The 24,543-nt window shown below is 33.5% G+C and overlaps 6 protein-coding genes across 6 annotated transcripts in view; 2 read left to right on the plus strand and 4 right to left on the minus strand.

The window, feature by feature from the left end:
* Positions 1–1,403, minus strand: Mocs2B (Molybdenum cofactor synthesis 2B). The gene is made up of 5 exons (XM_076402487.1): positions 980–1,403; positions 658–853; positions 518–597; positions 241–461; positions 1–188 (listed from the first exon to the last, which is right to left on the minus strand). Exons 1-5 carry the CDS (start codon positions 1,401–1,403, stop codon positions 81–83), a joined length of 1,029 nt encoding a protein of 342 aa, XP_076258602.1. The 3' UTR covers positions 1–80.
* Positions 1–24,543, minus strand: part of Sec23 (transport protein Sec23) — a 28,804-nt gene that overhangs the window by 4,179 nt on the left and 82 nt on the right. The gene's annotated exons all lie outside the window — the stretch shown is intronic.
* Positions 873–5,126, minus strand: LOC143195407 (JNK1/MAPK8-associated membrane protein). The gene is made up of 4 exons (XM_076402488.1): positions 4,610–5,126; positions 4,385–4,554; positions 4,070–4,328; positions 873–4,012 (listed from the first exon to the last, which is right to left on the minus strand). The coding sequence occupies exons 1-4, from the start codon at positions 5,053–5,055 to the stop codon at positions 3,982–3,984; spliced, it is 906 nt and encodes a 301-aa protein (XP_076258603.1). The 5' UTR covers positions 5,056–5,126; the 3' UTR covers positions 873–3,981.
* Mocs2A (Molybdenum cofactor synthesis 2A) lies at positions 1,420–1,674 on the minus strand. Its single transcript, XM_076402492.1, has one exon. It carries the CDS (start codon positions 1,672–1,674, stop codon positions 1,420–1,422), a length of 255 nt encoding a protein of 84 aa, XP_076258607.1.
* Positions 2,053–3,398, plus strand: Wdr92 (dynein axonemal assembly factor 10). The gene is made up of 5 exons (XM_076402486.1): positions 2,053–2,336; positions 2,400–2,530; positions 2,611–2,828; positions 2,881–3,113; positions 3,165–3,398. Exons 1-5 carry the CDS (start codon positions 2,053–2,055, stop codon positions 3,370–3,372), a joined length of 1,074 nt encoding a protein of 357 aa, XP_076258601.1. The 3' UTR covers positions 3,373–3,398.
* Positions 5,060–22,678, plus strand: wdb (serine/threonine-protein phosphatase regulatory subunit widerborst). Its single transcript, XM_076402484.1, has 8 exons — positions 5,060–6,072; positions 8,410–8,606; positions 12,639–12,964; positions 16,154–16,271; positions 16,329–16,484; positions 19,943–20,292; positions 20,359–20,578; positions 20,786–22,678. Exons 1-7 carry the CDS (start codon positions 5,934–5,936, stop codon positions 20,540–20,542), a joined length of 1,470 nt encoding a protein of 489 aa, XP_076258599.1. The 5' UTR covers positions 5,060–5,933; the 3' UTR covers positions 20,543–20,578; positions 20,786–22,678.

The following is a 24,543-nucleotide window of genomic DNA, read 5'->3' on the forward strand; positions in this document are numbered from 1 at the left end:
TATTTTAAATATATATATATATATAATATTACAAGTTGCCTATATTAGATAATAAAAATTATAATATGTAATATATAATTTTATTGTAATTTTGTATTCTTTTTTTCTACTTCAGCAATGAGTTCATCAATTTCCTTCAGAGAAAATATCTTCTTCTTTACAGATTTATGAGGAAGATTGGTCTTATCCTGAAATTAATAACACCCATCAATTGTTACATTTTCTTATAAAAAATATTACCCAAAACTGTATGTACTCTGGAGATATACTTTCTAGTAACAGTAAACGATCTTCCAACATTTTAAGTCTTTTGTAGATATTTTTTGGAGTGGGTTTATCTAAGCTCAGTTGAGATTCAAGATTGATCACTCTTTCTTCGATACCATTTGGAGGAATATATTTTGTCATATAACTAGAGTTTGTCTGATCCCGATGTTGATAACTATTAAGCACTCTTTCGACTAAAAAGTTATAAGTAAAATGATCAGATAATTTACAACAAAATACTATTGATTACCTTGCAAATGGCTTTTAGAATCCTTTCGTTTGTGCAACACCGCATCTACACGAGCGCACGTATATTCTGGGTCTCTATATCTATAGGATGAAATTGTTTGCTAATCATTATAATATTGTAGTAGGGGCAATGTTATTTACCTCTGAAAAAATTCTGTGATATTGTGACTATTAATTTCATCTCGTTTCTTTTCCATAAATTTTTGGATCCTCATTTTCAAATCATTATTAGAGGCCTTAATTTGTATTAAATGGGGAGGTACATAGTCTGTTTGGACTTCTTGTGTAATTTCAAAATTAGTTTTTGTTCTTTTTGGAGGGTATATATCACATTGGGCTAAAATAAAACAGAAAAATCCCCAATAACAATTTAATTATAACATGAGTATAACAAATATATAATGTATTGCACAACCAAGAAATAATATTAATTAAGACTCAATATAGTTACTAGACCACGTACACTCTTTGTTCTCCTTCCATGTTGAGTCATTTTCTAAATAAACCTCCTTTTTCCATATTGGTACTGATTGTTTCAGGCTATTAATACAATATTCAGTTGCTTTCAAAGCTTGATCTCTATGGGGTGATGAAATAGCTATAATTACACTTGCTTCCTGTATAGGCACTTCTCCAAGTCGATGATATATAGCTATATTCTCTATCTCATCCCATTGTCTCCGAATATCATTGCATATTTTTCCCATAACCTTCAGTCCCATGGACTCATAAGCTTCATATTGTAGATTTATGACGCTTTTACCTTCAAAGTTATCACGTGTAGTTCCAATAAACAATGAAATGGCTCCACATGAAGCTGAACTGACTAGATCTGTGATTTCTTGAACATTGAGTTTTTCATGCATAAACTGTAAGTAATTTGTCATTTTTTTGTTGTATTAATTATCCTCCACTTAAAGGCGGTATAATGGCTATTTCATCACCTTCTTTTAAGCTTAAATTACTATCAATCTGGTACAATTCTTCATTCACAGATAGTAGAATATTGTTGCTTATCTTCTCCAAGGAATATATCTTCACTAGTTCATTTATAAGTTCCAAACAACTAATTGATCTACAAACTTCTACACAATCTGATTGTTTTCCTACAATTTCTTTGGCCTGGGCAAAAAACAAAACTTTTACCTTAACTCTCATAATATTTAACTGCCATCTTAAATCAGATTAAATGATATAATAACATTATCTCAAAACTTAATCTCTGCTTTATTTAATAAAACAAAATACCAACGTTGACGATATTGATAATAACGCTAGTTTGAGGTTAAATGCCAAGGTTATAAATCAATTCTTGGAAATTATATCCGTCTAAATATTTTTGCTTTTACTAAATATTAGTTGTAAAATTCTGTTGATTGAAACAGCTACTGTTACAGTTAATTATCATGAAAATGCACCATAACTTTTTAATAGTTTTCACTTGTTACTCATTAGATGTCGCAATATGTTTCCGTTTGGTCAATAATTTAGGTTTTGAAAAAGAGCGTTCCTATTATATATCGTTTATTTTAATTAATGGAGGCTTTGGCCAAACCACAAATTATTTGCCACAACCAAAAATCTCTGGATTACGCAATTCACGATGTGAAATGGATACCGTGCTCGGCGAAATTCGTTTCAATTGGCGGAAAATCAAATGGAGCTGGTATAGTGGAAATATATTCAATCACCGGCGAAGGTGTTCAGAAAATAGACGAATTTTGTAAGAAGGACCACTTTAAATGTTGCACATTTGATGCCTCCAATTTAAGGAACAGACATTTGGCCACTGGCGATTTCGCTGGTCGTTTGCAAGTCTGGTAAATATTGAAAAGTTGCATGACATTTTCCAAAAGAACATTCAGTATTGATAATTAATGTAGGGACTTAGAAGATTCGTTAATGCCTGTCTATAAGAGCACTGCTCATACTACCGTGATAAATTCAATAGACGGAATAGCAGGGCAGAGCTTGAACTGTGGAGCACCAGAGATTGTTACCGGGTCCCGAGATGGTATGAATTTGTTTAATTTTAGGAAACTAGTAAGGCTTAGTTGTCCTAACAAAAAATTCCAATGCTGTATTTATTTTAAGGATGTGTAATGGTGTGGGATGTTCGTCAAAAGGATGTTCCTGTAGCGAAATTTACCCCGTTAGAAGGCCAAACAGGTAGAGATTGCTGGTGTGTAGCGTTCGGTAACTCATACAACAACGATGAAAGAGTAGTAGTAGCCGGATATGACAACGGCGATGTAAAATTATTTGATTTAAAGACTATGAGCGTGCGATGGTCGAGATGTTTGAAGAACGGGGTATGATCTAGATTTGTTATCGGATTTTTGAAGAAAATTGTCCTAATTTTAGATAGTGAGCGTGCAGTTCGACAGGAAAGACATACCTATGAACAAGTTGGTAGTTACTACTTTAGAATCGAAGATATTTTGTTTTGATGTCCGCACGCAACATCCTAAGAAAGGGTTTGCGCACTTAGTGGAGAAAGCCCATTCCTCCACTATATGGCAGGTAAAACATTTGCCACAAAATAGGGAGATCTTTATGACTACTGGAGGAACAGGTACATTGTGCTTGTGGAAATAGTAAGTATTTGCCCTTCTACATTATAATTATTAGTAAAGCTACATCTTCAGTAACTATCCGTCGAAACGAGTGGAGAATGATTCTGATGGGATACCTTATGGGATCATTGGAGAACTACAACAGCTACAAAATAGTGGACTATCCGATCAACCTATAACATCGTTCGACTGGTGCGTGGATAAATTGGGTCTGGCTGTATGTTCAGCATACGACCAGACGCTAAGAGTTCTTATAACTACTAAACTAAATTTGTATTAAGAAAAATAAAATATTCATACCAGCTTGTACTTTTTATAAAAAATTATCAGTTATGTTAAAAAAAAACATTGATAAATTATGGAAAAATCATTGTTCAAATTATTTGAAGAACCATTAATTAACAAATCTATCACTATTTTATCTATAAATACTTCGTCTTACATCCACTTTTTCTGAATTCCTTGCCATTGTCTTGGTACATTATTATAACAATTTTATCTTGTTAACATTGTTAGAACTATGCACCTACCAATCACTGATAAAAAAAGTAGAAGTAACTATAACAACAGTGAGTCAGTCTATATCTCCAAACTAACGTCGGTTTTAACAAAATTTACCTTTATACAAAACATTTGATATATAATAGATTATATATACATATATTTATGTTACATCTTGTTTTTATTTAAAATATAAACATTTATCAGTCAGACTTAACATTTCTATAACTAATAAACTAATTTAGAGAACTTTTCATGGAAAATACGTATTTTAGCGACGAGTTCTTCTATTATTGGTAGTGTTGAAGCTATTACCAAATGTGTATGTCAGTATGTAATTACCTGACTCGTCTTGAACGCTGGTGGTGGTGATAGCGCTCATTTTTTGCTATGAGTAGAATTTTGAAGGATCTGTAAATCTGTTGACAAAAGTTGAAGACATTTTTGAATCAATTGAGAGCTGTTTTAAGACTTACTTAGCAGTAAAGACATAAAACAGAGCAGGTAGAGGAACCAGGAGCATTAAAAGGCCATGTACTACAGGTTGAGTAAGTTGGGTAATGGAAATAATGCCATAGGCATGTAGACACCAATGTCCTAATAGAATTATAATATTTCTTCGTTGGGTAAATGTGATTCGAATTAAAGCAAACATTTTCTGTTCTAGTTTTGTAGCGAAATGTACTGCACATGAGATTACAGAAGCAACAACAATTAAGTATGGAAATAAGTAATCTAAAAATCCACATTAAATATACAAAACAATCTCAAATGAGTAATGTGCTACTTACAAATTAATCCACCCATAATGGCATGAGTAAATATTAAAATTGGTATAAAATACATAGCTGCATATATTGATATTTTACCTCTTCCTGGGAAGTATTTGGAACAAACCCATGGTCTTATCAATAGCATTAAAATTAAAGATGATATGTAAAATAAAAATACTATTGTATATCTGTAAAAAAAAATAAGAACCAATGTGGGATATGATATCCAACAAGATTACTTACAGAGGATATACAGCTTCTTGTGTACAATAAATTTTATCTTCATAATTGGGAGCAGGATTGTGAAACAATGTATACCAATCTGAAAGGGATTTTATCTTACAACTATATATTTTAAAACTTCCCATTGGCTCAATTAGTAAAATTGAAATGATGCAAGCCAAGAAAACTTCGATTGATGCTGATGTGTGTAATGCTATAACATGGCTAGTTATGTTGAAAAATTTTCTTCCCATGGCTATCATATCGATGAAAAACCAATGCAAAATTAATACCATTAATACCACAAAGCCTAAATACAACCAATCGTAAAATTGGGGGCTGTCTAAACATTGTTCGCATATAAATCCGGTATCATTTCGTCTGTAGCCTCTAGGACATGGGCCGCATTCACTTAGTTTGTTATTTTCCAACAAAATTCGACCACAGTACCATCCGGGGCAGGACATAGTGCCCCGAATTAATATTTCAACAATCAAAAATAAACAAGGTTATACTTACCTGTCAGTTACGTCAAATGACAATCGTTAAGTTTTTTTGGGAGTCATATTCGTTGTTCGGCTTTCTCTGAATTTTCATTGGCCGTTATGCATGATATGTTTATTTTGATTGGTCGAAATGATTATAGATAATGCATTGATATTGCTGAAAAATTATAATCTTTATTTAATATTATTCTTTTGTGAATGCAAAAAATCAATTTTTAATTATATTTTGTATATGTGGTTCAATTCGATAAAGTTAGTTCTTTTTAAGTGAACATATAGTTCGTCGGTTGACGCAGCTCGTACCTCCCATCTATGTTCAGCCCTAGGCACTTCTAGCTTCGGTGTCACAGTGTGCAAAAATTATCAGTAAAAAATAAGTTTTTCGGTTAGAAATATCTGTTTTTCGGTACGGTAAAGACGTAATATAGTTGGTTTAAAGCGCGAAAAATGTGCAGTGTCGAACGGAGGCTACAGCGATCGATCGCAACAGTGCTTTTTGTGTGGAATTAACCAGCTGATGGCGGGTGGACTTGCCAAACGACCCAGTGATCCCGACAGTGTGCGGCCTTCGAAGAAGGTGTGATTCGATTCGTTTTTCCTTTCAGTATTGGGACGTTCGGGTCCCAAACGGTCGACTTTTTTAATTAAGGAAACTGTGACAAGTCGAACCAGGGCGTGCGGTTAAAAAACACACACCTCGTTGGTGGAGACAAATGTGTTGTCCGGGAACTGTTTGATGTTGACCGGTTCGTTGGTGGTGCGATGTCGTTTGCTAGCCCCGCGTAATCAGTCAGTTCAAGTCATCTATCTTTCTGCCGCTCTCAGCCTCCCGAAACAGCATGTCTACCACGCCGTTCGTCGACAGGATTGATCCTTTTGCGAAGCGATCGTTAAAAAAGAAGACCAAGAAGTCCCAGGGAAGTTCCCGCTATCGCAATTCGCAGGATGTCGAGCTACAGCCCCTGCCCTTCCTCAAAGGTACCCCCTCTCATTTTTCATTACTGTGTCAATTCTATTAAGATGCCGTAATGTCATCTGTCAAAAATACGGATACAGACGGTTTACCTAATACATAGGAATTGGTTTTTTTGGGGCCCAGGATTCATGCAATACCCCCTGACGAACGCATATATTTCAAGCCGCGTATCGATCTTTGGTATTCCCTACACCTCTGCAGTCCAATGTACGTTTCGCCAGGACAGTTAGACAAAAAAAATTAGACAAAATTATTTAAAATCGTATAGGTTTTCGATATTGGTTTAAAATCCATGTCGGTGCTATTTCAAGTGTATCAAGAGATAAAATACAAACCGCTTGAGAACTTGACAATTTGTTATTGTTGTAAATAAATCAGAAGCAGATCGTTGTCGTCAATTGGCTGCCGTCATAGATTGCCTCCAGATCCGAAATCAATCAGGAAGGCCTTTCTAACAACATTCATAACGAATTATGATTAACAAAAATTAGCGCCACCTATACCATCAGGCTAAGTTTCAAAAAACTTCTGGAGGGATACGGGATGTTTAAAAAATCATTAGTATTTATGGTTAACATTACATTTTCTTATATACAAATAAAATGTTATGGATTTTTCAGGACTTAAATCATCATCGGGATCACTTAAATTTCTGGATTGATCCGAATTTCTGTTTGACAAAATTGGAAAATGAAGCGATGCAGTAACAGCAAAGCCAATTTTAACTCCATTTATAGAGTTCTTAGTTATAGATTGACTAGGCTCTCACATCTCTCACAGTCTAGCAGTACTGAGTCACTAATAAACCATGACTGGTGGGTGTTGTCCGAATGAGTTTCAGTAAAAATTTTCTTTTAATCTAAGAAGTGCGGTGTGTTTTAGATAAGGGATTATTTGTATTTAAATTGTTTCTTTAACAAAAAAAAATATATAAAGTAATTTTGAAATGCATATCTCAGATCATTTTGGTTGAATTATTTCTGATAGTTTCTTGATGCTGGGGAATAGTTATTTAGTTTTATATACATTTGTATGCTTTGTAATATTTATTTGCATTGTTTAGTACAATATCTGAGTAAATGTGTATTTTCTAATTGTTTATAACATCACGGAATTGGGTTTATATGAAGAAGAAGATTGCAAGTTGGTGTTAAGATTGTATACTCTCTTGTACACACTGCTGATTCCCTATTGTATTAAACTATATTTCTTTACGGTTAATTCTTGAGATTCATTTATTTTTAATAAATCATCTATGTCCCAAGCCTTGAACTTATCGTTCGCGAGCTATGTCCAATTATTTCATTCCTAATTAAATTATACCGTTTGTGATAGGTGTAAGAATTGGTGACAATTTGTCGAGGTCTATTATCGAGCGGTGACGTCTTCATCGATGGAAAAATAAAAATTTCAATTAAAAATCCGGCACCACTACACCAATGTGGCTGTTGCTCTCGTCTTCTTCCTTAAGCCAGATCAAATAAGGGCTCGTGGTAATGAAGCTTTCCTACTTCAGTTGCGCCAAATTAACGACCTGGTGCTAATTATTAGTTGTAACGCGATTAGGAAACGATCTTGTTACAAATTATCGGTTTGATGGGATCGATGATGAATCCTACAACGATTTATTCGTTTTGGAGTACCTGAAAAATAAATAATTATTGGTAAGCGATATTGAATGTTATCGATCAAGCAAGCATTCTACTAAAAGCAATATCAAATATGTATTTAATAATTCGCGATAACGTTTTAATCCAAATAGATGTGTACTTGTACACATCATCAGATGTTATATAGAGATGTAGATAATTCGTAAGTGTTTCAGCCATGACCGTCAAGTTTAAGTTAGAACTTACGTCGAACTTAATATTTGAAGAAGTAATCAATTAAAAGATACCATGTTGTGCGTTTCTTATTTCATTTACCTTTTTCATTTTTGGTTGTTCAATAGTAAATTGTTTTTTTTCATCATCAGGGTTTCATCAGTTCTATAAATGAATAATTTGATGTTGAAAATTGTGAGTTTGCTCGTATTGATGTTCAATTCCTTTGAGGTTAAAGTAGGCGTAGGATAGCTACCATTACTCATTCATATTAGTCGAGATAATTTTAATAGTATAGTTTATTTTTGGCTCATTAGTTTTTTTACAGATGAATTAACTGCCGTTAATTATCGAATCAAAACTTGAATAAAATTGAAAGTGTAATGCATCCAAGCATATACAACTAATTAACTTTCTTTCACTTATTTGTAATAGCGTTTTGTTTAATGTCGGAAAATTGTTGTGTATGTGAAAACTGATTCCTTAAAAGTAATGGATGCCGTTTTGTGTTTGTAGATGTGCCTGCTAGTGACCAAGAAGAACTATTCATACGAAAATTGCGACAGTGTTGTGTCCCATTTGATTTTATGGACCCGGTGGCCGATCTGAAGGGCAAGGAGGTGAAGCGATGTTCCCTCAACGAGCTGGTGGACTATATCACGGCCGGTCGAGGCGTCCTAACCGAACCGGTCTATCCTGAAATAATTAAGATGGTACGTATTGTTCGAATGTACAACCATTCAACTACGCATTGCTCAAGCATAGACCTTTAATTGGCGACCAAATCAATATTTCTTTTGTTAAATGCCCATACCTTCTGATTAACGCCCATAAATCCAACGTTTTTGTTTTTATTGTGATCAGTAATTTGTGATTGGGATAATTTACTTCTGTTAAGGTTGATTCCATTCATTGGAGTAATAAGAGTTCTTTCGTATGGTTCTGTTTGTTTCCTATTTGATTTGTTTTGAGTTCCAGTATATATGTTTTGTTTATGTGTGGATTTTGTTATCAATGTTTATATTAGGTGTATATTTATATATTTATATACTTTATGTTTGTTACATTTATTGATACTTTCTCAATTGTTTATTAATATAGTATATTGTTTTTTCTATTTGTTTTTGTGTATTTAGTTAGTATTTAAAAAAAAATTAGGAATACAAATCAGTTTTCGCCGTTATACAGGGCGACCATTGGCAAATTTCTTATTTTCCTACTGAATACACTATACAAAGAAAAGTTCGAAAATGTACAGTTTTGAGTCCTTTAATTTAAAAAAATCTGAAATTGAGGCATAGTGGCAAATCAAAACATATTTGTTTGTGCTGATATTGCCTTTCTGAACAACATTTTACATCATTTAAAGATATTACAAATTGGCTCAATTTTTGTATAATCGTAAAAGATGAAACATTCTTCCAGTGCTACATTATATGTATGTAGCTACCAGAAAGCTATGAAATCAATAGTAGTTGCTAGCGATGAAAAACTAAATTCAAACAATGAGCAGTTTGAAACGTTAAGAAAAGCATAAGAAAAACGCTTAATAATTATTTTTACACCTAACATTTATTTTATTTCTTCTAGTATTAACATTTACTTTACAAATTTGAGTGTGTATAAACAAAGTCCAAAATTTCAAATATCCCAGCGTTATGGACATATTTAATTTACAATACCTTTACTGTGTCTCAGTGGTGGTATGTTATGTATATCCAATTTTATATTCTATTTAATCACATCATCCAATGTTTATTAATAATAATGTTTTTATTTTAATGTTTAAGATTATTGCTTCAAACCTTTTTCAATTAACAATAACTGGAAACATGTATTGACCAAAGTCAAATTATAAATCATCAGCAATAGTAACTATCTGTCCAAGTTTCTCTTGAAAAAGAATTTCAAATGTGTTACATTAACATGAGATTTTGTCTAATTTGGTTTGATTTTTTAAGGAATATTTTCTGCGTTAATTTTCTTTTAATTCTAAATGGGGATGATACAATGGATTCTTTTTTTTATATAATAAGAAATTACTTATTTATTATTCACAATTGGAGTGTTTTTTCTTGAAAATAGTGCTAATTTCTTAAATTCATCTTAAAGCAGTCTATTTACATCAATAAAATTTAGCTTTTTCTCACCAATAAAAAAAAATATTAATAGAACTCAAATAAGATTTGATAAATAAAGTCAACATTACGATGAAACAAACAGTTACTTACAAACCTTTTAACATATACAAATTTAAACTACTTTTGACTGGTCTGTTTGAAACTGATCGGGTTTTACTAAAAAAAAGATCACGCTATAAAAACTCGTGAAATCGTTGCTGGTCAAGAAATATTTGTGGACAGCGAACAATACTGACGTCTGTAAGGCTTATGTAAGCCTGTGCGTAAAAAAAAGAAAAATTGAAATAAATTTTTGGCTCTGGCAGCGACACCATTGACTCATCAGTGTTTAGTAAATATTCCCGTGTTGACGCTTGTGGCATTTATTTACACAGATAGCTTTTCCATTGAAGATTAAGTTCGTGTTAAGTCATTCATGTAGTCTATCAGCCAAACTTATTAGTTGGATCGTTTAATATTTTCAGTGTGCTTTTTTTTGTTGCATTTGGCGTAACTTTTATGTTATTCCATACTATCTATATATAAAATCGGTTATATTTAGATGATTTCTTTTCAGGATTGGGGGATTTACAACCATCTACCTCAAATCCTGATCTCAATATTCTCGTAAAAATTCCCCGTTTTATTACTATGAAATTGTTTATTTTGATTTCAGTGCGATAAGTTGATGAGACTATACATTATTTGTTCTTCGCGAAGGAAATTTATTGTTGTAATGTCGGAGTGTTAAAAAAGCATTTTCTTCTTACACATACATCGAGTTAATCAGTTTAAGTCGAGTTTAAGATCAGCTACGTCCCATCGGATACTTCTGTAACTGTTACGTTAATTGCGTCATTTTTCTTCGAAGATGTTGCATGAAATAATAAAATATCGGTGTCTGTTATTTTTCATATTTAATATTACTGACACTTACGGTACTCCATCAGTAAAAACTATTTTCAAGTGTGATTTATTTTCTGTTAATTAAGTCGCTCAAAAGAGAAGTCGAAATCGAACGAAAATAGTAGTTGTTTCAATCTGTAATGTTTGTAAGGTTGACAATCTAATGCTGCAGTTATGGTCTACAACTTTTTAACCATGTTAATTTAAATTTCTTCTAATAAATTCGACTGTGATGTCGTGTGAATAATATTTTTGAATTTGGTAAGATATTTACACAATAGTGGATTTAATGATGCACTAAAGCTGATATATACGGCCTATAAGAACATCCCTGTTTTTCATCAATACAAGTTTTCTGAAATCTCAAGTCAATATTTTTCTTTTTGTGTTCTTAGTTAAATTATTCATTCATTATTGTTCATTATAAGACTTTGTCATCTTTAGTAGTCTAGTTTCATTTATTTTTGTGATACCAATACCAGAAAGTCGTCATATGCTGTTTGTTTTTGTAGAGGAGGAGGCTTTAGAAATTATTTTCTTAGTTTCCTTAATTTATTCTGGTCATATAGGATCATCATTAATATTATAAAATATTAGTTTTATATACTATGTGTAGCCTCTATATCAAATACTATCTATATGTAAATTTAATGTATTTTATTATATCATATAGTCATAACACGTCATATTATGGAACCCTCACTAATAAGCAGTATTATAAAAAAATATATGTTCAATGTTATTTCTCGATATAGCCTGAACATTTTACAAGGTGTTACTCAAGGGTTTGACTCATAAGATTATTAACACATTACTAATATGAAAATAACACAGATATTTGAATAAACTTTAGATGTAAAAATTATAAAAAGTTAAAATCATGGGCTACCAGAAAATGTAATCTACACTTTTTAAATCGATTTTCTTTTATATTAATGTTTAATAATTTTACATACCTTTTCAAATGTGGAAATGGTTTATACATGAATTATTATATTGTTAAATTTTCTTTAGTATTTAAAAAATAAAGCAACCTTAATTGATTGGTTCTAAATAATCGAAAACTGATAATAAAGCTTGAAATAAGAGAAACTGTTTTCCTCCTATAGCTTGCTTATTCAGTCAACACCTTTTCTCAAAAATATGTTTCAATATTCTTAGAAATAAATCTGTATACACCATGAACTACGTTTAAAAAATTGAATAAACGCGTATTGTATCAATTAACTGAAGTAAATAAAGCAACAATTCTTATTTATGATTTATTTAACAAATAATCCTCAAATTGGCCTATTTAATATAAGTATTACATGTGATGAAAAATTGATTCATTTTGATAACTTTTTACAGCTGTGACTATATTATTATATGATTACAGAATTTTTGGTTATAAATTATTTGATAAATAATCGTTAAATTTGCCTATTTATTCAAATAATTGTTACATGGGATGAAAAATTGATTGAATAGGATAACTTCTCACAGCTTTGATTATATTATATGATTACAGAATTCTTAATTAGGAATTATTTGACAAATAGTCGTTAAATTGGCGTTAAAAAAGTAATTTATTGTTGTTTTTCCAAAGAAGTCAACGCTAAGGTTAATCTTCCAATGGTAATTATTAACTTTGTTGTTCAACACGTGTATTACTTCTTCACTCGTCTAATATTAGTTCATTATAACAACAAATTAAAAATAGTAATTTATATGTTGCAGATATCAACCAATTTATTCAGGACTCTACCGCCGAGCGAGAATCCAGACTTTGACCCAGAAGAAGACGACCCCACACTGGAGGCCAGCTGGCCGCACCTGCAGCTCGTCTACGAGTTCTTTCTGCGGTTTCTGGAGAGCTCCGATTTCCAGCCCACCATTGGCAAGCGGGTCATCGACCAGAAGTTCGTGTTGCAGCTGCTCGAGCTCTTTGACTCGGAGGATCCCAGGGAACGTGACTTTCTCAAGACCGTGCTGCATCGCATCTACGGGAAATTTTTGGGGTTGCGTGCTTTTATCCGCAAACAGATAAATAATATATTCCTTAGGTATGTATGGTCTTTATAAGTTCATGATATAAATGTCCCTTAAAATATCAATAGAATGTTTCATTGAGAAGGTAAAAGCAAGTAGTAGATTTAACAAATAAAAAAAAAGGTAGGAAATACCAAAAAGCAAAAAATATTATACCATAGAGCGTTGATTTTTGATATTATTTATGAAGTACTATGATACTTCATCTTTCCAAGTTCCAAACACATTACATGGTGGCAACCCCAATCCAAACTCCCAAACAAATGCAATTTTACTTATGCAATTGTATAAGATGAAAGTTTCACACATTTATTTGGGCTAAAACAATTAGAACCAATTTTTTCAAACAGCTTTGCTTATCTTGTGCCCTATGTCAGACCTAGCTGAAGATAATCTGTATGTGTGAATAAAAAATTGATAATTGAAAGATTTTTCAGTCAATAATTAACTTGTTTTAACAAATAAACAATGATGAATTTAGTCTTGGAAATATTTTAAATTTTTTTCTAAGACTTGGCACCATTTATACAATAAGATATAAATGCTCTCGCAAAATAAACTTGCTGGGTTCAAAGCGTTAACGTCGCCAAGGAATTTATACACATTGTCCAGCGTTTTGAATTCTTTATCCAACAAGGTATCTTTTATTGATTGGAACAAATCATAGTCACGTGGGGTCAAGTCTAGCGAATATGGGTATTATGTTCAAGGGTGTTTTCGAGTAACGCAGATAACGTGAATCGAGTGTTATATACAGCATACAGATTACTTGGGCAGGAAATAACCTTTTCTGTTCATGTCTTCACCCACCTTATTCAATTGTTTATTGTAATGTTATGAAGTCACCGCCAGACCAGTTTCCAGAAGTTGTTAACAAAGTACTTCTTTTGTGTGCCACTTGAGATCTTAAATTCGAGCTTATTTCTGGCGTCGATGTACTGCTGGATACACATGATCTACCCAAAACTTTTACTAAAATTGAAACCATGATTTCTAAAAGATTTGTACCATTACACATTTCACGCAACACAAATTTGAAGAAAAAATCTATGAATTAAATCAAACACCTAATGAATACGCCAGTATTTTTATATACTTATTATATAAATATATATCATACCTGTGACAAGAAAATCATATTTTTAAAATTTTATTAACAAAATTTCCCAATGTGTAAATAGTTACATTCAAATATTTTTCAAGATATTGTGGTTTATTTGGATGGCTCCTATTTAGCTAACATAACGGCTCATTCGAAAGAAGAGCCTAATTTTATTTTATGACAAAAATTGCGATCGCAGAAAATAAACGGTTCTCTAAAGTGTATGTTTTTCCTTTTTTAAGTTTTGTAATTTTATGTTTTTGCAAAAGAGTTTCTTAATTCCTTTTTAGTGTAATAGATATGTTTTAGTTCGTCAAAATTTCGTTCGCAGTTCGCAATAATTTGTAGCACTTAGATTGTCGCTTTCGTGGACTGAAAATAATGCAAAACAAATAAAGAATAACTCTTTTAGAGCAGTGGAAGCAACAGGGCAACGTGCAGCAAGGGTTGATAATATAAGATTGCGAATACTCTGCTTCGTTATCAAACAAATGAACGCTAGAGACTGAGAGTGGCTGAAAGAATTCAACGAGAAATTGCAGATCAGCGTCAAACACGACCATCAATTAGCCAATTGTCATCACCTTGCGTTCTGATATAATCTAGCAGAAGAATATAACTTGAATCGACCTCTCCTCACTGGCACTATGACTGAACTTTAGGCCTAATTGCAAAGGTTTGGAATTTAATGGCCAGTCAAAGGGAGCTTGCGTTAATGGAAAAATTCAATTTTCTCATCTTGGAGATGCCAATTCATTAAATACTAATTACAGTTGGAAACGCAGCTCATGCTTTCAAACGTTTCTTGGATAAATTGTAGTTGAAGAGTTGCTCAATTTCTGAAAGCTTGGAAGTGATGGTTCCACGTTTCATAGAATGTAACTATAAATTCAATAGAAGCCTTAGGAATTTTAAGGGTAATTCAGTTTAGTGCGTTTCTTTAAAAACAATTACTGTGATGTTAGTTCATATTCTCGCTTTTGATGAAGTGGCACTTATTATAGACGGAGATCAGTTCAACCTAGAGATATTATCTTTCATGGGAGAAGTTATAAATTGATTAACGAGTGAATGAGTATTGCGAAAAGCGTGTCAATGTCAATTATCCAATTATATATATATATATATATATATATATATATATATATATATATATATATATATATATATATATATATATATATACATATATATACATATATATATGTATATATGTCCGTTGTAAATACGGAAGAATGAAAAAGGACATTTAATATTCATCCATCTGAATAAGAAGAAGTTTCTGTTGAATAATATGTTTGTTTGTAAGATGCAGCTGTAAATTTTGTTATTATCAACTGGCAAAGTCGTTACAAAAATGACTACGAGTTGCGTTAGAACATGTTGGGCATTTTTTAATTCATTTACATTAATGCTATTTCTTTCAAAGTATTTCTCAATAGATTTCTTCCAAATCCTTAAATGCTTCTCTTTTTCTCTGGAAGAAGAAGGAACTCTTTTTGGCTTAGCTTTTAATCTTATCTAGGATTCCAAAACATTTCAAGTTTGTTTTTTTTCAACATCATCAGAAAGTTCCCTACTTGTGATGCTCTGATTATTTATGATCAGTTTTTTTATATTTCTACGATTTTGTTGCACATGATACTATTTTTATAAAACTTAATGCAAATTGTTTGATCCATTATCTATAAAAAGTGAAAAATTGCGCATAGTACCAAAACATGTATTATTCTTTTAATGACAAAAAATATATGCTCCCGAAATTTCAATATTCCCATTACTTTCTGTGTTAGAAGTGCATTTGGCTAGTCGAATATAGTATTTATTTATATATGTTTATTTGTTAAAAGTATGGTGATACAAGTGTTTGTAGCTCTTATATACGATGAAGGGGAAAGACATTTATCAAATCCTATGTAGATTCAGACTAATTCTAGACTAATAAATAAATTATTTATTACATGCATGACTTATATATCATTAAATGTAGTTGAAGCAGTCATAAAACTACATATCATGAACTATTGAGTGAAAGTGAAAACAATTTAGTTCCTAGTATCTATTTAAATTTAGTATTGTTAATGGTTTTATTGTCTTGCAGGTTTATATATGAGACTGAACATTTTAACGGTGTTGGTGAACTTTTGGAAATTCTCGGATCTATAATCAACGGTTTTGCGTTGCCATTGAAGGCTGAACATAAACAGTTCCTTGTCAAGGTACCTTATCTGTTATCGGTTGCTCCTTAGCTGGTGTACTAACGTTTGATGTTTCAGGTGCTTATTCCGCTTCACAAGGTCAAGTGCCTGTCTTTGTACCATGCACAGCTTGCCTACTGTGTGGTGCAATTTCTAGAAAAGGACCCCACATTGACAGAGCCGGTAGTGCGCGGATTGCTCAAGTTTTGGCCCAAAACATGCAGCCAGAAGGAGGTTAGTACAGTTAATAGTGTATACCAGGTCGTTTGGTTTTCTTTCTTTCCGGTTTTTGTAACATATTTTACTAGCCTTAAGTATGCAATGTTGTGATTTGATACATATGTCATTTTATTCTACTGACATTAGCTTCAAAACTATACATTCTCTGCCAAATGCATTATAGATTTATAAATGTTTGAAAATGTCGAGTTTTGTGCCTGAAAGTGATTGTTTGCTGGTGGACTTATGGTGGGCAAGCTTCAGCCATAAGATGTAAAGGGTTATTTTGACAATTCAAGAAGATGCGGAATTGTAGGAGTTATTGATTGATTACTCAACACAAACTGTTTTTGAGATTGGCAGAAAACCTGATTAATGTGAGCCGAGTTGTGACTTGTGGACTATTACAAGCTATGGAAAAGATTCAACAGATGGGAAGATGGGTGCCACATGAATAGAATGATTAAGCACCTTGGCGAAGCCGGCCCATCGACTGCAAAACCAAATCGCTTTGGTCGTATATTATGAACTGTTGAAAGCTGGCGAAACAATCAATATTAATCGCTACTGACAACAATAATATACCCAAAGACACGATAAGGTGGTTTTTCAACACTACAACATAGCAAACCAGATAAAGAAGTGGCGTACTATTCAGACTTGACTTCATTCTATTACCTCCTTTTCGCATCGATGGGGTATGCGTTTGCTTGCTTCGCCAATTTCGATTGAATAGTTTAGCTCAAAGGAGAAACTGTTCATTTGGAATAGCATTCATAAATTGCATGAGAGATCGGCAAAATATATAGAAGCAAATTATCAATAATTTGAATAAATACATTTTAACTATCCGTCGAAAATAACTTGTTTTCTTTAGCGGAAAAACCGAAAAGGAGTTACCCATACACCTGGTATGTATTTGTAAACCATTACACATAATACATAACTGCATATTTCATATTTCTGGCAATACCATAATTGTGTTTAGTATATAATGGACATTCAAAAAAGTTCGTGAAATTTTTATTTGACTATATGGTGAATACGGGTAATCGATGAACCGTGTGACATAGAGCTTATTTTTGTCACCATGTACTAATATATATGGACACCGCTGATATGCTTATCTGTAGAAACATTGTAAGGAATTTCATCAGCATGTTCGGGGATTGGACTTCCACTAGATTTTGTTTTTCTTTTATAACATTCAAAAATGTAATTAAGTCTTTCATTACCTTTTATTATTTTCAAACGCGAACAATTTTGATGTTGGTATCTTAGCAATCTGTATTATATAATTAATATAACATAATTATAAATATTAAGGTAAATAAATTTCATTGTCATGGTCAAATCTAATCCTTTTTCCAATCATTTTTTTTATCTCCTCATTTTTCTTGGATCTTATTTGGTGAAGATTTGTATTAATCATCCTGGTTATTTGTATATAACAGTTCGCTGGTTTATTATACTTGAACTATGATCGTCTTCAATTTCGTTCTTATCAATTGATCGATATAAACAACAAATATATGTAAAGTAAAATATTTGTTTTCATTCTATTATTTAGCATTTAGGCTAATAGGTTAATTGAAAAGTCACCGGCCTACCATAGTAAAACACATTTTTTTGGAACAATTAGTTTTTTTTAGTCAACATAATTCCCTTTAATTGTGATACACTGATTATAGCGACCCTCCAACTTTTCGATACCATTTTTGGAGTACGATTTGTCATTTGCTTCAAAATAGGCCTCAGTTTCGGCGATCATCTCTTCATTCGACAAACATTTCTTCACAGCGAGCATTTTTTTGAGTTCTGAGAACAGGAAATAGTCGCTGGTGGCCATATCTGGACAATACGGTGGATGAGGAATCAATTCGAAGCCCAATTCATGTATTTTGCCCTCGTTTTCACTGACTTGTGACACGGTGCATTGTCTTGGTGAAGCAGCACTTTATTTTTCTTCAAATCCGGCCGTTTTTCGGCGATTTCGTCCTTCAAACGGCCCAATAACGCTATGTAATAGTCGCTGTTAATGGTCTTTCCTTTTTCAAGGTAGTCAATGAAAATTATTCTATGCGCATCCCAGAATACAGACGCCATAACCTTGCCAGCCGACTGTTGCGTTTTCATACGCTTTTGAGCGGGTTCATCGTGTGCAGTCCACTCGGATGACTGTCGATTGGGCTTAGGAGTGAACTGATGGAGCTATGTTTCATCCATTGTCACATATCGATGCAAAAACTCGGGTTTATTACGCATCATCATCTTCAAACACTGCTCCGAATCATCAACTCGTCTTTGTTTTTGGTCAAAAGTGAGCTCGCGCTCATACCTAAACATTCATGAATGATATGATGTACACGTTCAGTTGATATCTTTAGAGTGTCTTCTATTTCTTTCAATTTCAATTTACGGTGATTCAAAATCATTTTGTAGGTTTTTTAATGTTTTCGGCGGTGACAACCTCTTTTGGGCGTCCACTGCGTTCACCGTCTTCAGTGCTCGTTTCACCACGTCTAAACTTAGCATACCTTCTTGATGGTTGATTATCCTGGGGCAGTGTCCGAAAACTCGGCATCAAGTTTTTGTTTCAACTGTATTTTTTCCTTTTAAAACGCAATATTTTGTCAACACTTGAAATTCATTTTTATCCATTTTTTTCACAATAACAAAAGTTGTTTCACTCAAAATGCTATAATTCACAAACTAATGATCCTACAGCTGTCAAATTTATACACGCATCTTTTCATGGTTAGGGCTAACTAAAAAACATATGGATTTAATTCTAGTAACACCATCTATATGTTAGACCGGAGACTTCAATTAACCTGTTATGTTCCGAGTTCGAGAAAGTGTTTGATGTTTCGATGAGTTTCAGCTTTAGTTTACTTTATTGATTTAAGTATTAGTAACAATTCTTTAGAGGTTATCAGTGACTGTGTTATATTTCTGTTTCGTTTCATTTAAGAGTGGGATATGAACAAGTTATTGATGGCTCCATATTGTTTCTGACTAATCATTGAATAGCATTAATTCTGTTTGGAAATCGGATAAGTGGAGCGAGGAACTACCAAAACAACCATTAATTCAGATGCCTTGCTACTTTTGGCGTCTGCACCTTTCTTATCTTAAGTGTCTTATTCGGTCCCAGATACGCCTGGTTTCACACCTATTTTTTTACATACTCTTACAGGATCAATATCTTAGAAATTAGCTTATCTAAATATTCCGAACTAATGCATATGTGTCTCGTATATTTTCGTTGTCATCAATAATAGTTATCTGACATAAATGAACACCAAACACAAATGCATTAGGCGCCTAAATCAATTTGTACAAATTCAGTTTTACATATGGTTTGTTGGTGCATCACCTTCGAATTATGAATGTCTTAAGTCGTTTAGTAATTATCAGTTATAATTGATAAATTATCTGCGATCAAACTCATTTCCCTTCTTTTATTTTAGGTGATGTTCCTGGGTGAAATCGAGGAAGTGTTAGACGTAATTGAGCCGTCGCAATTCACGCGTATCCAGGAGCCGCTCTTTCGACAGATAGCGAAGTGCGTATCCAGTCCGCATTTTCAGGTGGCCGAGCGCGCCCTCTACTTCTGGAACAACGAGTACATCATGTCTCTTATGGAGGAAAACAATCACGTTATCATGCCGATTATGTTCCCCGCCCTCTATCGCATCTCCAAAGAACACTGGAACCAGACGATTGTCGCCTTGGTCTACAACGTGCTCAAGACTTTCATGGAGATGAATTCTAAGCTGTTCGACGAACTGACCGTTAGCTATAAGGCTGAAAGACAAAAGTGAGTTTATTGTTACCGGATTTGTTTCTGATGTAATGTCCGTCCGTCCATTCTCTGTTTTACTAGAGAGAAGAAGCGAGAAAAAGACCGGGAAGAACTGTGGAAGCGCTTGGCCGAGCTGGAACTCAATCATAACAAGAACGTGCCGAATGCGACGGGAGCAGACGGGGCTATGCCGTCTACTAATCCCGCACCGTCCAACACAGGCCTGGGCGGAGCCCAGAACAACAACCCCCCCGGCAAAAAGTGATACGGTGCTACTGCGGCGCCGGCGCTCCGGGTGTAGGTAAGTGCTGAGGGGAGCGAGCGCGCGCGAAGACCGTCCTCGTTATGCTGTGTTATCTAGTTGTTCTTGTTCAAATTTCGTTCTTAAGACCACTTTGTGTTGTAGAAACGTGTTGTTTGCTTGTCTGTTTTTGTTTTGAATTTTTCAATAATAAATGCCGTTCAGACAAATTAACCAACAGTAATTTTCTTGATGTTTTCATCGCAGATCATCCGGATATTACCAAATCCCGGAAAGAGAAGATACTTGCAAACAAAAACAATACACACACATAATAAAACATTAAAAAGGCATACACTAACTTCAAGGACAACCCACAGCAGACGAGAAGCAGATGGACGACGTGAAAGACAATTTCGCAGTGCATACTGACTACAATATTGTGCTATAGATTAACAAAATAATAATAAAAAATATGTGGTTTAAACAGAAACTGTAAATAAGCTGCGTGGAGAGTGTTACATTTCTTTGGCGGGGAGGAGTCGGGGCGGTTCCTTTTCTCCAGAAGTACCATCCCTCCGCTCTCCCATGTGCCCAATGCACAAGCGTATGTATTTTTTTTGACAGTACTAGGATTATTTTCAACGAAAGGCTGTATAACTTGTAGATTAACCTCAGACTTAGTCATTATTATATTTACTAGATAACGGACTGTTATTTCAGAATGGATCATGATCAAGCGTAATCATTCATAATGTCTTGTTTTTAATATCATGTTAGTATACAGCATCGCTGTGTTTCCGTTTAATTTATTATTACTGTACAACACATCACCGCGTGAGTCACCAGCTAATTGCAGCAGCTTCGGTCATTGGGACAGCGGTGTTTCGTTGCGCGCGCGCCTTCAGTAGACTCGGTGGGCCGCGGTAGTAGTATTCTGTCTGATGGAAGGAAGGAACCGTTGTCCGGCCATCTCTCTTTAACGTTTTCATTTTAAACATGTGACATATTTGGATGTTTTAGACTCGCCATGATTTTTTTATATGTACTGTGTATCAAACTGTAGTGGGGTATTCATTTTATCGCAAAATATTACACGGGGGGGTTCTCTTTTGGTAGTCGGTTTTTTTTAATAGCCGCGAGGCCGAATCGGTGTCGCGACGTTGGGAACCGCGCAATTTATACAGCTGAATGGAAAAAGATGTTTTTCTATTATCAATAAACAGAAATGGTGCCACTTCACGAAAAATCTTATTAGACGCGCACTATTAAGTTCACTTTTAGAGAGAAAAATAATAAAAAATAAAAGCTTAATAAGAAAAAAATCATAAGTATATAGCCAAATGTGTTTTAGATAGAAGAATAAGAACTTAACATACACCTTGTGGCAAGCTCAGTTTCTTCTATGTGAGAGTATTCGACCTGAATATGTGCTGTTTGCAATCATTTCAGTTTCTTGTTCGGTTTCGAAAACATAGTTCTGTTCGGTTCGATCTTAATTTCCGTCGTCGGTCTTGGTGGTCTTTTCATTTTCCCCCCACCCTTCGTAGCGAAACAGAACAATCAGGAGATTTTGATTGTGATTTCCTATTACACGACGGTGTTTTGTGTCCAGCTAACCCATTGCAAACAGCCGAAGGCACTACCATTTGCTATCGTGTGAATATTTAGGGCTGGAAAAAAGCCCATCCCTCATTAGACACTATGTAATATAAATGATAAACACTATAAAACTTGTAGATATATATAAGAAATATATTGTTAAATTTCTTCTTGTTTTTCCTTTAAAAAATAGTTATATTATTTTGTAGTAGGCGCGAGATCCAAGTATTTTCCCGGTAAGCCCGCGTCCCGCACCCCTTCTGGCGTCGGGCAAGGGCGGACAAATTCCCCTGCGAAACGGGGAGAAGGGAGAACGTTTCGGATCTGCGCGCTAATTTTGCGCTAAATCTGTGAGCTAATTTTAATTTTTGTTGTTATTTTTTAATTAATTATTTGAAATAATATGAAAGTTAAAGCAAAATCGATACATTTATAAAAGAAACTTTCTTAATAATTTGTATAAGAGCTACTTATTGACCTCATTATTGGAGGATTTATAATATCTGCAGTTCGTCAATGTACGTACGGTGGTACGTAAATAAATATTCTCATTTTGAAGCCTATTTGTTTTCTTTTTTACCCTGACCCATCGGAGTAATGCGGTACATCGGATATGATTTTTATGTATTTATTATATTTTTTTCGGAGTATTTTTTATCTGCTGTAATTCATTAAATAATTTTGGGAACGCTTGTTCAAGTCAATAAATCAGTTGTTCTTGAAGACGTCAGTGATTCACGAAATTGACATCAATTCGTTCCTAGAGGTCAGGCAGTCGCAATAAATTGTATAACACCTGTAACCTATCAGAGAGATCAAAAATACTGTCATAAGGTTATAAAAAGGCAGATGTTATAAAAACGGTATTTTGGGAAAAAAATATAAGAATTTTATAAACTAAGAAATGTTCCTAATTTATCTCTTTGACATCGTGAACACCCTTTATAACTTTTAACAGGGAACAATTAAATTATAATGGCAAATTTATTAAGTGCTTTCATCTTTCATGAGCTATGCCAGTTTACAGGAAGAATTTGTTACATTAAGTCGCTCAATCGACCAAGTGCATAGAGTAATAGCGATTATTTAAAAGGCGTCTGAGGAAAAGAAAGAATGTCCTGCAATATTCCCGGACGTCTCACAGACATTTGATGGGTTATGGCATTTGGGACTACCGTGGAACTATTGTCGGTTGCTCCAGTCGTATCTTTTCTCTCAATATTTAAACCTATGTCGTCCGCACGGTACTGTCTTAGGACTACTCCTATGCGTCTACTGCGCTGATATCCCAAAAATAAAAGAAACAGTACCTGGAACATTTGCGAACGGCACAATTATTAGGGCAAAAGAGATATCTCTCTATGCCTGGGACTATAGAAAGAGTGGCAGACAACAAGATCCACAAATGGACTAGAGACTAAAAAATACTTAATAGCTTGAGATCTGTCAATATCAATTATGAGTTAAAAGTTAAACGGCGAAAGTTTACTTGGAGACATTACTTTAGACAAAATGTTATCAGGCTCAAAATCTACTAATAAAATAACTGTACCGTAAATATGTGTATTTGCTGCAAAAAACTACGGTTTATATGGCTGATCCACTTAAAAGTTGAACCCGTTTGTACAATTGTGAAAATTCTAGTCTTTTCAATAAAACAGCTAATATGCGTCATAGATGACGCCGAATATTTTGATTTGCCGAGATTTGAGCTGGTACTAGTGGACCATGTTGCCATGTAGGCAACACATTCGACATTGTGATGACATGATTCACTATTATTTTGAATAGATTAGAGATCTCTTAGTAGTTTGGTTGAATTCTCTGTATGTTGAACCAAAGAGGGATTTTGTTACTGCAACCTTGTCATAAACGCTTGGACATGTTAGATAGAAAGTCTTATCGCAGCTACTATATAGTCCAGGCATTTCTTCATATGGTTATTAATAGTTCTTTATTTGAAAGTAATTACCTCCAAAGGTAATTGATCGAATTTCGTCAAAAGGTACATTGTCGAATCATATTTATTTTGAAAGTAGAAGGATGCAGTTATACTTGTTTTTATTTTCATGAAATATGATATTTATAAAATATTATTATTTTAATTATGTATTTATTTCATCATATTGTATTTGTTCATCTGTTGTGAGTTGCTATTATCAGAACGTCAATATTATTCAACTGAATATATGATTAACCTCATCCCCACGCATTGTGGGTATGAAATTTTGATCGGGGTTGCGTAGAAATAATTCAAACTGTGTAGTAATTTGAGTAGTTCCAACATTCGTACAATTGCGAGATTACCTCAAAAAGTTTATGGTTAACTTAAAATTAACTAAAATTATTGAAACTTGTACATAAAACTGTAGATTACTTTTTCATACACTTAGTTTCATACATTATTTTAGACATTTTAGGTA

The sequence above is a fragment of the Rhynchophorus ferrugineus genome, unplaced genomic scaffold (genome assembly GCF_030347505.1).
Source record: "Rhynchophorus ferrugineus isolate W39M unplaced genomic scaffold, kcgeb_rfMv2 rfM4, whole genome shotgun sequence".
Lineage (NCBI taxonomy): Eukaryota > Metazoa > Arthropoda > Insecta > Coleoptera > Curculionidae > Rhynchophorus > Rhynchophorus ferrugineus.

Excerpts from the sequence above, each read along its gene's own strand:
- Mocs2A (XM_076402492.1), bottom strand. The coding sequence starts at position 1,674 with ATGAGAGTTAAGGTAAAAGTTTTGTTTTTTGCCCAGGCCAAAGAAATT.
- LOC143195407 (XM_076402488.1), bottom strand. The coding sequence starts at position 5,055 with ATGTCCTGCCCCGGATGGTACTGTGGTCGAATTTTGTTGGAAAATAAC. Across the intron at positions 4,555-4,609 it reads CAAGAAGCTGTATATCCTCT|ATATACAATAGTATTTTTAT; the intron begins GTAAGTAATCTT and ends TTTTTTTTACAG. Across the intron at positions 4,329-4,384 it reads CATTATGGGTGGATTAATTT|ATTACTTATTTCCATACTTA; the intron begins GTAAGTAGCACA and ends GTGGATTTTTAG.
- Wdr92 (XM_076402486.1), top strand. The coding sequence starts at position 2,053 with ATGGAGGCTTTGGCCAAACCACAAATTATTTGCCACAACCAAAAATCT. Across the intron at positions 2,337-2,399 it reads GCTGGTCGTTTGCAAGTCTG|GGACTTAGAAGATTCGTTAA; the intron begins GTAAATATTGAA and ends TAATTAATGTAG. Across the intron at positions 2,829-2,880 it reads CGAGATGTTTGAAGAACGGG|ATAGTGAGCGTGCAGTTCGA; the intron begins GTATGATCTAGA and ends TCCTAATTTTAG.
- wdb (XM_076402484.1), top strand. The coding sequence starts at position 5,934 with ATGTCTACCACGCCGTTCGTCGACAGGATTGATCCTTTTGCGAAGCGA. Across the intron at positions 12,965-16,153 it reads ATAAATAATATATTCCTTAG|GTTTATATATGAGACTGAAC; the intron begins GTATGTATGGTC and ends ATTGTCTTGCAG. Across the intron at positions 16,272-16,328 it reads ATAAACAGTTCCTTGTCAAG|GTGCTTATTCCGCTTCACAA; the intron begins GTACCTTATCTG and ends TTGATGTTTCAG.
- Mocs2B (XM_076402487.1), bottom strand. The coding sequence starts at position 1,403 with ATGACAAATTACTTACAGTTTATGCATGAAAAACTCAATGTTCAAGAA. Across the intron at positions 854-979 it reads ATGGAAGGAGAACAAAGAGT|CCCAATGTGATATATACCCT; the intron begins GTACGTGGTCTA and ends GTTTTATTTTAG. Across the intron at positions 462-517 it reads TTCTAAAAGCCATTTGCAAG|TCGAAAGAGTGCTTAATAGT; the intron begins GTAATCAATAGT and ends ATAACTTTTTAG.